At 34.5% G+C, this 15,991-nt stretch overlaps 2 protein-coding genes across 3 annotated transcripts; one reads left to right on the plus strand and one right to left on the minus strand.

The window, feature by feature from the left end:
- Positions 1–6,556: 6,556 nt before the first annotated feature.
- On the plus strand, positions 6,557–12,997 carry AGD2 (Pyridoxal phosphate (PLP)-dependent transferases superfamily protein). Of its 2 annotated transcripts, none has more exons than XM_086457705.1 (11): positions 6,557–6,672; positions 6,807–6,913; positions 7,007–7,083; positions 7,256–7,323; positions 8,582–8,698; positions 9,698–9,760; positions 10,555–10,659; positions 10,913–10,963; positions 11,733–12,053; positions 12,143–12,349; positions 12,438–12,997. In XM_086457705.1, the coding sequence occupies exons 2-11, from the start codon at positions 6,837–6,839 to the stop codon at positions 12,729–12,731; spliced, it is 1,380 nt and encodes a 459-aa protein (XP_086313831.1). In that variant the 5' UTR covers positions 6,557–6,672; positions 6,807–6,836; the 3' UTR covers positions 12,732–12,997. The 2 variants fall into 2 exon arrangements, with proteins under 2 accessions (XP_086313831.1, XP_086313830.1); XM_086457704.1 differs by having other exon boundaries at positions 6,807–6,912; positions 7,003–7,083.
- Positions 12,998–13,772: 775 nt separating this feature from the next.
- LOC147391855 (chlorophyll a-b binding protein 5, chloroplastic) lies at positions 13,773–14,902 on the minus strand. The gene is made up of 2 exons (XM_086457706.1): positions 14,689–14,902; positions 13,773–14,594 (listed from the first exon to the last, which is right to left on the minus strand). The coding sequence occupies exons 1-2, from the start codon at positions 14,832–14,834 to the stop codon at positions 13,943–13,945; spliced, it is 798 nt and encodes a 265-aa protein (XP_086313832.1). The 5' UTR covers positions 14,835–14,902; the 3' UTR covers positions 13,773–13,942.
- Between the last annotated feature and the right edge of the window lie 1,089 nt (positions 14,903–15,991).

A 15,991-nucleotide genomic window follows, 5' to 3' on the forward strand; every position in this document is an offset into this window, starting at 1 on the left:
TGTATTCCACTCTCTCCTTATTTTTATTTTGTTTTTGGAAGGACACGTGCATACACAAAACCTTCATTTCTTTTCAATTTGTCTTTTTTTTTTTACTTTAATTTTTATTAGACCTCTGTTTTCCTCATCTCTTGGCTTGATTGAGATAGTGAGGACAGAAAGAAACTTTGGCAAGAGAGGCACTATCATAAAAAGAAGACTTTCTCTTCTCTTGCTATAAAAAAAACTCAGTTGCATCTTTTGATTTTCTTTTCTTAAGATCCTCATGTTTTGCCTCTAACAAACATCAAGCAATGCCTTATGACCTTTTCTCATGAATTTTTAGAATATTTGTGTGATCCTTCTATTTTGGGTATTTGATCTAGGATTTGCCACCCTTAATTAACTTTGTTACCATCACGAGAAAGATATTATCTTTTGTATCAAAATAATTCTTGAAATGACTTCATTCGATACAAAAGGTTTTTTTGTTTTCAAGGAATTTAGTATAAATCTAGGATTTGTCACCCTCAATTAACCCAGTGATCTATAGCCAAGAAGGCTCATTTATGACGTGTGACATTGATACACAGTTCAAGAATTGGATAATTAAAATTAAAATTTGATTCCCTAGAAAATTCATGCACCAACTTTGATGCCTACATATTAAAATCAAACCATTAATTAATTTTTTAAATAGTCTCCTGAACATCAAATTATTTCTGTAACCCAATTCATCAAAAGTGTACCTGACACATGAAGGTCCATTCTCCTTGTGTTATGTAAGAGATAAAACTGTTTGGCCAACTCTAAAACATTGGTAAACTTAAAACCCAGATTTTTTAATCTACACAGTACTTCATCTATTTTTTAACCTTTTATTCTATTGGGTTGAACAGGTGCCTCAGTCAATCTATCTTTTAACTTGTAGTGTTAGCCCATTATATATATTTAAAAGCTTCCCTGTTTTGAAGGACATACATAAACAATATTTCTCATTGATCCCTCCATTATAAATTGGATCCAAAATCATGGCATTGTTCTGCTTTGTAAGTGATCAATGTGTCAGAAGCCAGGTACAAATAGACTCATACTTGTGCTGATTGTCAATCGGGTCCTTGAAATTAAAATGGACCACAACCAAGATTTGGCTCTTTGGGTAAAATTGGCTCCCTCTAAACACTACTTCCTTCGAAAGGGTTACTCATGAAGTAACAATGATATCTTAGTAGCTCTCCATCCTTTCTCATGATCATCATCATCATGTAATTTTTACTAAAATATAGTTTTAGCTCAAGGTTTGCTGGTGTTTTCTTCATTGTCTTAGCATCTCTCAATTCAATCCTTGAAGGTTTTCGTCAACATTGCCATATTTAGAGATAATAATAGATTGTAACATGTTTTCCATTATTTTACTTGACAATCTCGTTTTATAGAATAATGTCCAATACTTTGGCTCCTAAAATTCTCTACATGGATCGAAGTTCTTCGATATCTTGTTATTAATTTCTTTGATGGTTGGAGCTTTAGTTATCCAATTGTGCAATTCTTGGAATGTTGTTGATTGAAGTTCAAATTGAAATATTTCCACGGTTTGTTTCTCAAGAGTTGGGATATTATCAATTCCGTATGCACTATCCTCGGGCGGATGGCTAAGCCTGATACTTCTTTTCATCATCGCTATCACAACTTTCTTCACTGGTTTTCTAATTCGGAGATGCTGGATTTGGATTCACATATAAGAACTTATCCCGACATTGGTGAACGTGCTTTTGGGTGCACAAGAAGAATATTAGTAACTATTTTCACTTTCTTAGAACTCTACTTAGTCACAACGGGAATGTTGATATTGGAAGGGGATAATTTACATAATTTAATACCAAACATGGACTTCGAATTAGTAGGGATAAAAATTAGTGGAAAACAAGGATTCATTGTAATCGTGGCCCTTGTAATTCTACCTTCGATGTGGTTAGATGACTTGAGCAAGCTCTCTTATATATCTGCAAGTGGGATCGTATCTTCTATTGTCATCATCTGCTGTTTTATGTGGACTGGTGCATTCGATGGAGTCGAATTCCAAGAAAAAGGAAACCTTTTACATTTGAATACAATCCGTGGAGCAATTAGTTTACATGTTTGTTGTTATTGTGCCCGTCCAATTTTTCCTTCCTTATACACTTCAATGAAAGATAAACGCCAATTCTCTAAGGTAACAAGAATTCTACATTTTCCTGGTTTTATGTTATATTGGTTTCAAATAGAACTCAAAATAAAATTTTATTGATTTTAATCATATAAATACATTAATGACTTTCACAATGTTCATTGCAGGTCTTGCTCCTTTGCTTTACCTCATGTACTCTTAGTTATACATTATTACTCATTTTGAATGTTGCCTTCCTTGCTATTACTCGGACCAACTCTAGGACTGCCCATGGTCGCATTAGTGTGTATGATCACTCTCATCTGTTCTTCCAAAGGCTGAACTTGACCGACCACTTCTTGAGGTAAGTGCCCCTCTTTCACCAAGCTCAAGCCGGCCATCATCTTGTTTGTGTTGCTAATAAGCCACTCTGTTACACTTTCTTTACTACTAGTTTTATAATCATCAACATATCATATATTCTAAATCTCCTTTTTCAGGTCAAATTTCTTTGTTGTTTTATATATCACCCGAAACTTCAACAAATGCTCTTTAAAATCCCATTCAGTAACTACGTTCTTAAATGGGTTTGAAAGTGATATCTTTTCATTGATGTACTTGACAAGAGAATACACACTCATGCAGTTTTCAAAGAAGTGGTCTTTTAGTAACTCATCTAAAGTGGCTCTCTTTTTTGGATCTTTAGCTAGGCTAAGAAGGACCATTTCTTTAAATACTTGTGTAGAAACCATGAACCTCTGCTTCTTGTAATCAGAGATGAGTAATGGGCTTCCTATCCTCATAAAATCAGACATGGTAAAAAGCTGGTCATTTTCAAAGAAGAGATGATGTTTACCATAAATATGTTCTAAAGCGGTCATCCCAAACAACCATATGTCTGACACGGCGGTGAAGCCTTCAACCATCTCAAAATCGAACCAATAAGGAATATTTGATCTAGAAAATAGTGGTAATGTAGGAAAAATCCAAAACTTGAGGAAAATAAGAGGACACGATAGAGCGGAAAGAGCCAGAAGAGATGAAAGGCATCACGACCATTTGCTTCTATTGTGTTTTATTTTTTAGTAATTATATAACTCAATTTCATTTGTTAGTGCCCAATTGCTTCTATTAGAGCTTGTTGAGTAATGGAATTTCAATATATAATATGAATTTTGAGTTGTTTAGTTTAATTTGGAGTTTGTTTTATGATTTTTCTTTTATTTTTTATTTTTTTGATTTCTTTATTATTGTTTCGTTTATTGTGATTGGTGAATTAGAGGACCGTGCTATTGTTTGTTAAACTTTCAAATTCGATGGTCATACTCTATGGATTTATTTTTTGTTTTTTTTTTTAAGCTCATTCTCCAATAATTTGATATTCCAGGGCTGTCAAAAAAAAAAAAAAAATTTCTACAAGAAAATATTTGACGGGACCGTCAAATATGGTCTTTTTTCACATAATGTTTGGTTCATCGGACCCAATAACAAAATTCACTAAACTAGATTGGTGGCTTTGCAAATTGTGTTAGTACATGGTTCGTTCTATTCCTTGAACCTAGTACAAATCATATCGTGAACCGTTTCACTTTGTACCAGTTTACGGTTCGATCTAGTTGGAACAAATCTTGTAATGCAGGTTTGATCATGCTGGATTATAGCCATGTATGTGAGGTGCATGTAACATTTTATTGAAATAACAAAATAAAAATACCCTGAGCAATGTTCCAATTCGATTTCATGTATAAATAAATTCTTCAATCTGATCTGAAATATAGAAAAAAGATCAAATCGAGTTGAGGCGTGTACGTAGTCACTCTCTTTAAGGTGTTTCACGCAATTGCAGGAAATTGAGTGTGCAAGCAAGTATCAACATGTCACCCCCAAGATACAACAACTCGATTACCACCAAATTAGTATTCGTCTATCCACTATACTAGGATAGGTATCACAAAATTCACACCAGATTTCCTTGCCCAGATAATTAAAAAGTGATTGAAAGAGTAAAACGTTTTGGGAAGAACTTGAAAGCTTCTGTTAATTCTCATAGAACCAGAAGATAGAACGTATAAGAATAAATTACGTTGAAAGAGTCAAAGAAAAATGGTAACAAATATTATATTTTTGGACATTGAGATGTTACCACTAAAAATTAATTAAAAGAAATTAAGTCTAAACTTTTAGTAAGAAGAAAGGTTTTATAATTAAACACCTCACCGTCCGTCTCCAGCCGATCCAAGAAACAAACTTAACTTTTAAAAACGCAAAGACAACCTTATTTTCAAATGATGTGGGACTAAACAAAACAAGAATATCAAGCAAAACTTTAGGTTACTAGAGATGTCCCTTTCTTATTCTCTCTCAATTAAATTCATTTTGTACATTTGGCTAAAATTAGTAGAAAGAAATAACTTATGAAAAGGAGACAATTACCACTAGGGCTGTCAATACATGCTTATAGGTTTGGATACAACAATATTTAAATCCGAATCCAAAATTTTTACCTGATATCTAAATTTGAATTCGAATTCGAGTCCGACGGATGTTCTAAAACTCTATCCGAATTCGAATCCGATTATCCTATCGGATATCGGACAATATCCGATTAGAATTCGAATAATTTGGATATAATAAAAAAAACATAATTTTTCCTTATCCAATTGATTTTTCATTATTAAAAAAAAAAAACTTATCATATTATATTATTTATATAAAAATAAAAAATAAAATAATATATATTATATTATTTATATAAAAAATTAATCAAATAAAATAATATATATTATATATTATTTCGAATCGTATATTATCAGATTCAAAATATTAATACCTGAATCCATATCTAATAAAGTTTTGAATATATAAAACTATCTGAATTCGAAACCAATATCTGAAATGTTTGGATAATATCTGATTTTTCGACTTCGAATTCGAATCAGATTTGAATTGATTCGAATTCTCGAGTATCCATTGACACCCCTAATTACCACTTATGTATAAGAAAATAAACATTTTTCTTTATTACTTTTATAATATTATTTTTATGAAAATATTCAACACATTTAGGTATCTTACAACTACTCGCATTTTACATTGGTTGCCGACGATCATAAGTAGTTTTGACACTCCTACAGAAATGACATAAACAAAAACAGATTACACTAGATATTACTCCATTCTACATGAGGAAAGATCAAGATGTTAGCTTATAATTTTGGTGTGGCCCGTCATGCACTGTTTTTGGAAAGAGTCGTGCTGAAGCGACTCCGTAGGATGTTGCGCTGATGTGGAGGTGAGCACAAAATTATATATTTTTTCACTTGTATCTCAAGGAGAACATCTATTTTGGAAAAAGTCGTGCTGGAGCGACTCCGTAGGACACTGCGCTGACGAGGAGGTGAGTACAAAACTATATATTTTTTCACTTGTATCTCGAGGAAAACATCTATTTTGAATATTTCGAGAAGATCTATCTAATATCGATGTTGAAAAAATGAAAAAACTTGAATCACATTTTTTGCATTGTTGAGTTCAACATTTTATTGTCCGAGATCAACATTTTTATTGCTGAGCTCAACATTTTTCTTTTGCATTGTTGAATTCAACACTTGTTTATCGTCGAGTTCAACATGTTGATATGAATCACATTTGCAATGCTGAACAATTTTAGTGTCAAGTTCAACATTTTTATTTTTTCATTGTCGAATACAACATTTTTTATTATTGAGATCAACATTTTTATTTTTCAATGTCAAGTTCAATTTTTTTTTTTTGACATCGACTTGGATAGATCTTCTCAAAATACCCAATTGAATCTATGTATAGTTGTGAAATGAAAACTTGAGCTAAATATTGCAACGAAAACTTTAAAAAATTTAGCAATTTTATTTGTCATTTTTAATATTTAAAATTAGGAGTATATCGTTTTCCACTTATCATTCATTGCCAAAAATTGCTGAAAATGATTCCAACCATTGAAAAATCTTGAGAAAATAGTCGTTTGGATATTTCAAAAAATATTGTAAGGAGAGATGAGTTTGAAGGACTATTTTGATATAACGATTTTACTATTAAATGGACTATCAACATGGTTTTAAACCTCGATTTCATGTCTTGTCTCGTCTATGTCAGATACCAAGTCGTTTCAGATGAGTTTTTTGATATGTTTGAGACGTCTCGTTCAACAACGAGAAAAATGAACGTGGGGTTTTAAATCTTATTCGATACATTGACTTGTCCATCCATCTATCTCATCCATACCTGATATTGAGATGACTCGGGTCTCAGACGAGTTTTGAAATCATGTTATCAAGATTCTACCCTAAAGTCAAGGACTATTTTAAAAAAATCCCATCACAGGGTCTATTAAGTAATTTTTCCTAATTAATAATTATAAACTGAGTTAAACAATTTATCTAAGTGGACTCGGGCGAGTTAAAACCATTGAATCAAGTTCCCTTTTTTTCTAATAACAGACATTGTTGCGTTCAGTCAATAGGGTTTTGAACGTTCGGCGGCTTTCTCATTTCTTCAACTTTTAATAAGAGGTAGATTCCAAAACCCTAAAAAAGCTATTTAACTTCGTTAATTTCTCAAACAGAAATTTCACTATTTTAATTGAAGGATTTTCTTACTCAAATCGAACTTCACTAACGAAAAATTTCTTCTTTTTCAAATCCAGTGAGGGAATCGGCCTCTGTTTCTGTAGAAAATGTCACTGATGCAGCTCTCAACTTCGATTTCTTCTTCTTCATCCGCCTTTTTAGGCCAAAGCAGCTTAAATTCGAGGTTTTATTTTAAATCTCTGTGAAAAATTCAATCTTTTTTACATTTTTCTCAGCTTAGCCTTGTGTTAAAATCTCTTTGTTTGTATCATTGCAGAAATCGGCGTGTTTCGGTTCCTGCAAGAAACAATTTGATCTGTAAATGTATTGCAACGTCTCCAACTGAGAAGACTGGTAATTATTTTCGTTTGTTTTTCTTTGAATTACTGATATTGTGTGAAACAATGGTGTTTGTGACGCATTTGGGGGCCTTGGGTCGTGGCTGGTTCAACACAATTCATCCTTTTTTATTATTTTACATTTTTTGAGTAATAAAGATTGCAATGTTGGCTATGTTTTTGCAAAGTTTTCAAGACGAAGGTTTCTCGCAATGCAAACATGGCAAAACTCCAAGCTGGTTATTTGTTTCCTGAGGTTAGTAAGTGTTACTTGCTTTAATTATTATCTGGTTGTTCTCTGTTATTCTTGATCAAATTGAATGCCATTTACTGTAATTTGATAACAAGAAATACCCCATTACTTGTTCTTCAAATAATATATGTACATAGTGACAAAGTCAGGACTCAGAAAATTTGGCAAGGGAAAAGGTTGGAAAAAAATCGGCAAAAGGGGAAAAATGGGGAATTTTTTTCTACAAAATTTCATATTAAAATATAATATAAAAATGTAATTTTCAAAGATTTGTGAATAAGTCAGGATAGACTTGCCGACTAAAAGTATCATGACTTTTTAGAAAATCGAGAATTTTGTTACTATGTATATGTATATTGTGAATAAAATGTTGTAAATGGGCGATTGCTTGGATTAGATGAAATAAATTCTGGACTTGTCCTCGTTCAGGGTTTCCTCTCCTTGGTGGACTTAAAAATTGTATAGTAGGCCAAATCAGATGCAACCCATTTTGTTAAAAATCATGGATTTTTGAATGACTGAATTTAATCAATCTCGGTCATCATCATCACCATTGTATGAACCTTATCCTAAATACTGGAGTCGGCAACATGAGTCCTATTTCTCCATTTAAATCCATACATGTCATTTCATGCCTGCCTTGCTCTTTTAGATCTCTCAACATGCTCCTTGTCGCTCGTGTATTATTATTATAATGTTAGATTATTGAAGAACATTGTGTAATTTGTTGACTGAAATCAAAATATGCTTTTGCATTATTGATTCACATTGGTATGCCTTCAAGTAGTAATGGGTTAGCCAAGTCACATTCAACTTTGCTGGTAGTTGATTTAAGTGAGTTGAATCAGGCAAGTCGCCAAACTAATGTTTTCACAGTTTTTAATAGCTGAAAAAGGAATGGTAAAAATATTAACTTATCTGATTGAATATATTGTACAGCTTAAGATATAGCAGTACCCAAAAAAAAAGAAGGGAAAACCTGTAAAGTAATATGTCAGTATTAAACAATGCAATTCATCCATGAATGTTTGAAAGAGGATCAAAGAGAAAAAAAAGGAGAAAGCTGAAAATGCCTGTTGTTTCTCAATTTGTTCAGTGTAGCCCAATGGCTAAAGAATGTTCTTTATTTCATGGTTTTATTTCAAATTCTGGCTGCCATTTAGCAGGGGATTATAATTGATACCTTATGTCTGAAACTATTTTCTGTTTTTGAGTAGATTTTTTTTAACTTATTCTCTCATTTCCCCCTCTGTGAAATTAGATTGCCAGAAGAAAGGCAGCACATATGGTGAAGTACCCTGATGCACAGGTGATAAGCCTTGGAATTGGTGACACAACTGAGCCCATTCCAGAAGTTATAACATCTGCCATGGCAGCGGTAACACTTCCTTTATAAAAAAAAATAAATGATTATTTGCATCTTGTCTTTTGTTGTGCCAAGTTCTACCGGATTAATTTCTTTATTTTCCTTTTAAATTTTTTTTTTTATAATATAGAATATTTTATTGAAAGGTCAAAAGAGAAACAAACAGTACGAGCCATCCTAGGAAGTCAGTATGACCTACCAAAGATCGAGCAAAAAGAATACAAAAATGGAAGAAATAAGACACAAGCTATCCCTCCTTATAAATTCCAAATCCTAAAAAATGACTCTCTAAAGATTCCATTGAACAATGACTGTACACGAGTTCTTCTAACAGAAAGTACATTGGTCTTCCTTTAATGGAAAGGCCAGGATGACCAACCAATAGAGGTCTTACTTTTTCCCTGCACAAGTTCATTTATGACATTTTATGCTTATAAAAAAATAGTTCAACAAGAACATTGCTATTTCATTTTGCTGAGATTTACTGATTATAGAATTGGAAAGCTCATTACTTTGTTTAAGCCTCACAATTTAAGCGTAAGTGTTCTTTAGGGTTAGCAACATCAGAAAACTACAATTCCTTCTTTCGATTTAGTGAAGTTGGTGTAACTGGATGGCCTTTTTATTCAAACAGAAGCATTTATTGATTAGCTATTCCTGTCTAATTTAAAGTGTCTGGAGATCCCCATGTGGTCTGTTCTTTAATTGCATTTTCATCCTTATGACCAGTCCATATATATGCATCTCCATTGTCAAGAAACTCTTTTTTTTAACAGTACAATTCTTATTTCGGTCTATGCTGTTATTATTTATTTGGTCACTACAATGAGAATGTCTTAGTTGAGCATTGTGTTTCCAACTTCAGAATTCAGGTAATATCCAAAGAATGCTTAAACGGAGGTCCTAGATGTGATTGACATTTATACTTGACTTGAATCTGTTGTATGAATTGTATCAAACCATGCTCTTAAATGCCTGATTTTTTTACTGAAATTGTTCTAATGCTTGCAGAGATCACATGCATTGTCAACCTTGGAGGGTTACAGTGGTTATGGAGCTGAACAGGGTGAAAAGGTATGCAACTCTTTTGTTTGTTTGTTTGTTTTTCTGGGTATCTCACAATTTTGAAATTCACAAACACCTATGATTCTGACCTTTGCCATCACTGCCTTCGTCATTGATTACATTCTATTAATGTTTAAATTCATATCCTGAAGAATTTGAGTAGCAAAAAGAATTAGATTAAAAATTGTGCTATGTTGATATCTTGTGAGTCTGCACTCTCCGAAAATGGAGAGAAAATGAATATCCTGCAACATATCTCTTTTGTTCTTTTCATCTATCAGAGATGACTTTGGCAGAATATTATGAACTTCCTACCATTTTAGATGGATTGGTTATATCTATACCCATTTCTTACTCTAGCTTTTTACACCCATTGGAGATCATATTAGACAATCCAACTGTACTGTGAGTTTTCCCCACCATATTGATCACCAGCACCAAAAATCAGCCAATTCTGATGTTAGTTATCTCGTAAAAAATTGGCATGAGGTAACTATTTAAGTTGATGGTTTGGATTTTCAACTTCAAGCCATCATTTCATGAGATGAAGAAGTTGGAATGGACTGATCTTTTCCGAGGTTAGTCTCCATTGTATGTGTGAATCATTGTGTGATTGGATTGTCCAACATGATTTCCATGTGGGCCTAATACCAGGAGTGAAAATGGGTGTATATTTAATCAAACTCTTATGGAATCAGTAATTTTTTTTAAATTTTTGTTTTTTCATGTAGTTTCCTGTTTTCCCCTCCTCCCTAAGGTTTCCCTCTAAGTATGAAGAATAACACAAATTGTTTTTCATGCAGCAATTGAGGGCTGCAATAGCATCAACTTTCTATGGCGACCTGGGCATAGATGAAAGTGATATATTTGTGTCAGATGGTGCAAAATGTGACATTTCCCGTCTTCAGGTTTGCTGTAGTTTCTAATGGAGTCATGGGGTGTTGTTCAGTTTACTAATATTTTTTATTTGAATGTGAGCTCATGCTTGATGTCTGCCTATGTTGCCTTAGAGGCATACTTTGTTGATGTTAATTCTAACTTAGCAGCTATGTTAATGTTTAGAATCTCAAGCTTGCGTCTAAGTTTATGCTAACTATAGATTATCTACTATTACCCTGTAAAGAAGTTTGGCATTATATTTGTTATCCTCTTTTTTGGCAGGTCCTCTTTGGATCTAATGTGACAATGGCTGTGCAAGACCCATCATACCCGGTATCTTCTTGCAGCTTATATTCTCATTCATCTACGACACAAAATTTTAGTCACTTTCATATTAATGTTCAATTTTTATTTTTGAATTTTTTTTGTATGTATTTATTTTTACTTTTATTGGAACCGATATTTCAAGTCTGGAAATGGAGATGGTGTACTAAGCATCATTTAAGTCATTTTGTTTTGATTGTCCTTGGATGAAGGCATTTCTCTATTCTATGTATGGTTTCCTCTCACCACCTGTGCGATATAAACGAAAGAAGTATTTGTTAATGAGTTCTACCACTAAATTTCTGCTCTTTCTTCTGCAATCTGCTATCTACATGGCAGACATGCAAGTGAATCTCTACAGACCATTCATATAGTGGGTCAAAATCAGATCAGTTGGAATTTTTTGATTGGTATATTTGTGAAAGCGAGGTTTTGAACACGTCTGTGGCATTACCCACACAGACTTCACCACCTCACCGAGTTGAGACTTTCCTGATCGGTTAGGTGATCCTAACTGTCATGTCAATTGAATGACATTGGCCACCTACATGCATGTCATGTCTTCATAGTAAAGGATGAAAATGAAGCATGAAGTATAGGGATGGAAGCATGAAGTATAGGGAAGTATACTTAATTGTGGCTCTCCAGTGTAGGGAATGGAAGCATGAAGTGTGGCACTCCAGTGTCAAATACTTAGCTGTAGTTAGTTGACACTGCACAAGGTTAGATCCCTGCAAATTCTTTCTTTTCTAAATGTGGTAACTTTTCATATTTACAGGCATATGTTGATTCAAGTGTTATTATGGGCCAAACCGGTGAATTCCAGAAGGATATTGAGAAGTTTGGAAACATTGAGTACATGAGATGCACTCCTGAGAATGGTTTCTTTCCTGATTTATCAGCTGTTACACGAACAGATGTAATATTTTTCTGTTCACCAAACAACCCTACTGGTTCTTCTGCAACAAGGGAACAGCTGACGCAGCTTGTACAATTTGCTAAGAAAAATGGATCAATTATAGTCTATGATTCTGCATATGCCATGTATTCATCAGATGACAGCCCACGATCTATCTTTGAAATTCCAGGAGCGAAAGAGGTCAGTCTGAAAATGACCCCCCCCCCCCCCCCCCCCCCCTTTGATACTAATTTTCCTTGAAACATGCATCTAACATGAAAATTATGTAGGTTGCACTTGAGACATCTTCTTTCTCCAAGTATGCTGGGTTCACTGGAGTTCGTCTTGGGTGGACTGTTGTTCCCAAAGAACTTCTTTTCTCAGATGGATTTCCCGTAGCCAAGGACTTCAACCGCATAGTCTGTACTTGTTTCAACGGTGCCTCCAACATCGCCCAAGCTGGTGCACTGGCTTGCCTTTCCCCTGAGGGCCTTAAGGTCAGATTTTGTGGTAATGATCCAGTTAATGCTACAAAATCATCCTCCACAAAAATTCTAGTGCATTTTTTGTTGTTGTTTAACGCAGGCCATGCGTGGTGTGATTGGTTTCTACAAGGAAAATACCCAAATAATAGTGGACACATTTAACTCACTTGGTTTTAATGTTTACGGAGGGAAGAATGCACCATATGTGTGGGTCCACTTCCCTGGTCGGAGCTCATGGGATGTGTTCGGTGAGATTCTTGAGAAGACCCATTTAGTTACAACTCCTGGAAGTGGGTTCGGACCTGGTGGCGAAGGTTTTATAAGGGTTAGCGCCTTTGGTCATAGGGACAATGTTTTAGAGGCTTGTAAAAGACTGAAGCAGCTCTACAAGTGAACCAAAGTACTGCTTCCGTGTTTTTAACTTGTTCCTACTGGACGATATCTGATTCATGTGCTTCAAGACGTAAACGGGTTTTATCTTCATTTTATTGCTTCGCTTGACATATCGATCTGTTTTGGTTCTGTTATTATAAAAGCGAAAAATAAAAAAAGTACACATTTCCTCAGAAAGTTGTATGAATTGTTGCAAGTTGGGGAAGTAGATTATGCTTGTTTATTTTGTGATCACCATTAAGAATCGATTTGAACCTTTTGGGTGAAGTACTGTTATGTGCAATACTGTATGCATGATCACCTATATGATTCTATCCAAACTGTTCAATTTGCAGCCTGCCTCTTGTAAGGGCTAAGTTGAAAATCCTGCAGAAAAACTAATATTTTGTTCTTGAATGAATTATATAAGAAGCCTGACTGCCTGAGAGCCCAATTAATTTCTCTTTGAGATATTGATCCACAACATTGTCTGCAATATCTCCTATCCTCCATGGAAGCCATTTTTATTGGTTTACACTCGTCACCAAATTTGGCGATTTATTGAAAAAACCGCTTATTAAATTGTGATTTTTTTTTCCATCATATATTGAATTGTGATTTCTACGAAGGCCATGATTAATCTCAAATGATGCACTAGTAAGATGATATTATTTTGATAAGGAGGATGGTGACTATTTTTAACAATTAAGATGGAGAATGAGAAGCAAATGAGGTTGATATTGAATTTGATTGGTTGATGAATACCAACTTTAATTCATACTTGTAATTTTTTATTTTTTTAATATTTCGAGCAATATTAACCTTGAATGTGTGGACTTCTTGTTATTTCTGTAGATGTTTGGAGGATGTCAATACGGGATTTCATAATTTTTAATTGAATATTAATATGGGAGTTAATTATATAAATTGCAAACATTACAATTATATAATTCTTATTCTAATACCATTTCCCCAAATTTTTTCTTTTTATTTTTTATTTTTCAAAGTTTTTTCTTGTCGACGGCGTATTCCTGAATCCCAACTCAGGTTTATAGACAAAAGATTGAAGCAACAAAGTTCACCATTACTTCACAAGAAATGTAGTTCCAAGCTAAACAGTTTTTACCAGTAAAATTACATATTTATTGCCAATTCCACAACTTAAGAACTACAACATACCCAAGAAGCCTGATTAATAATACAACCCCAAAAGGGTGAGAATTCTGGTCATTTTCACTTTCCGGGAACAAAGTTTGTGGCATAAGCCCATGCATTATTGGCAACTGGATCGGCAAGGTGATCAGAAAGGTTCTCAATTGGACCTTTACCAGTAACAATGGCCTGAACGAAGAACCCAAACATAGAGAACATTGCTAACCGACCGTTCTTGATCTCCTTCACCTTTAATTCCGCGAATGCATCGGGATCATCAGCCAATCCGAGGGGATCGAATGCTCCACCAGGGTAAATTTTATCCAATCCTTCCCCAAGTGGTCCACCACCAATTCGGTACCCTTCGACGAATCCCATAAGGACTACTTGGCTAGCCCAGATTGCAAGGATGCTTTGGGCATGAATGAGGTTTGGGTTGCCGAGGTAGTCTAGCCCACCTTCCGAGAAGATCTGAGACCCAGCCTTGAACCAAACTGCCTCACCAAATTTGACACCGTTCTTCGAAAGAATCTCGGGGAAGACACAGCCAAGTGCACCGAGCATGGCCCATCTGCAATGTATCACCTCAAGCTCACGGTTCTTTGCGAATGTCTCGGGATCAGCCGACAATCCAGCAGTGTCCCACCCGTAGTCACCGGGGAATTCACCAGTCAGGTAAGATGGAGTTTGCTCGGAGAATGGGCCCAAGTACTTTGGGCGGTCAGGACCATACCTGTTTGTCAGATTTCAGTTTATGTGGGTCAGATTATGGTGACAAGTTAAGAACTATACAAACATAATAGCATATAACTTCATGTAGAAATTACCATATGCTTTGTGGAACACTCCTTACTGTGCGGCGCATGGTGATGCGACCTCCTCCGAAGTCGCCTACCTTCCGAACGAGCTCATTCTGTGGCTTCAAAGCTGTCTGGCCGACGAATGCCGACTGTTGGATTGCAGAGGCTGACATGATTCCTAGAGATTGGCTTATTTGTTGTAGTGTGTTGTTTTGATGAAACTTATTGGTAGTAAGAGGAGGAAAGTAGAGGTTTTAAATAGAAGAGTATAAGGAGACATTAGTGGATGAGGAGATCCACAAGTCAGCAGCCACCACCACTCTATTGGTTCTCATCTTGAGTACAGATATCCATTCTGATTTGTGGTGGCAAGAGTAATAGGCTATAGTTCTGCCATGTGGCATTTGAAGATCTGTTATTGGGATCCACCTTACTTGGTTTGGATATGAGTGTGTATTTACTGGAGTGCCCCTGCTAGGTCCATTTGGTTGATAGATACTTTTTTGAATCATTTGTTCAAGCTGATTTTTTTTATTACAAATGTTTATTTCATGTAATCTGTCTACTTGATGTATTGTGATTATGGAGATGATGCACCAATTGTAAGATACCAATTAAGCTAATTTTCTTATTTTTTGTTATCAGATTATATCGATTGTAGAATTATTGAGTTGGCTTATGCAACAACACCACATTAATCTATTAGAAATTATGACCTTAAAATCAGGAGTAATTCAATGAAAGGAGAAAATAACTTTTAGGTTCGAATCTAATTAGATTTCTTTTAGACAAATATTCTCTCTTATTAATTAGAATCACAGTATATAAGGGGTCAAAGAATAAATGTCTTTGGATGCAGAGAAATCTATACTCAAGTTATTAAATCGGATTATGTACAATCTGATTTAATCTAGAACACTCCGGAATAATTAGAAACTGAGAGTGTCAAGTGTTTAAGTTTAGAAAAAAGAAAACACAAAAATTTACAATGAAGAAATCTGATTTCTGATTGACTTTTTATAATTATTTATGTGTCTATTAACCAAAAATCATGATTTAATGTCTATTAGTTCAATAGCCGTTGGATTGTGTCTGACGATCTAATTGCACCCTATTGAAAGTATGTATCTCATGCTTTTTAATCAACACTTATTAGTTGAATATACATGATTGAATGGCTCTAATCGCATCTGATCAATTGTCACTTGATCTAAAATCCAATCATCCCTGATCGAATACCAATCATGAATCAACATCTAATCGATTTTGATCGAGTACTAACTTGATCCAATGCACTAGATCGCATCCGATTTATCACACGTGATGGATT

This window comes from Akebia trifoliata, chromosome 11 (assembly GCF_017979445.1).
Source record: "Akebia trifoliata isolate Shusen 1 chromosome 11, ASM1797944v1, whole genome shotgun sequence".
Lineage (NCBI taxonomy): Eukaryota > Viridiplantae > Streptophyta > Magnoliopsida > Ranunculales > Lardizabalaceae > Akebia > Akebia trifoliata.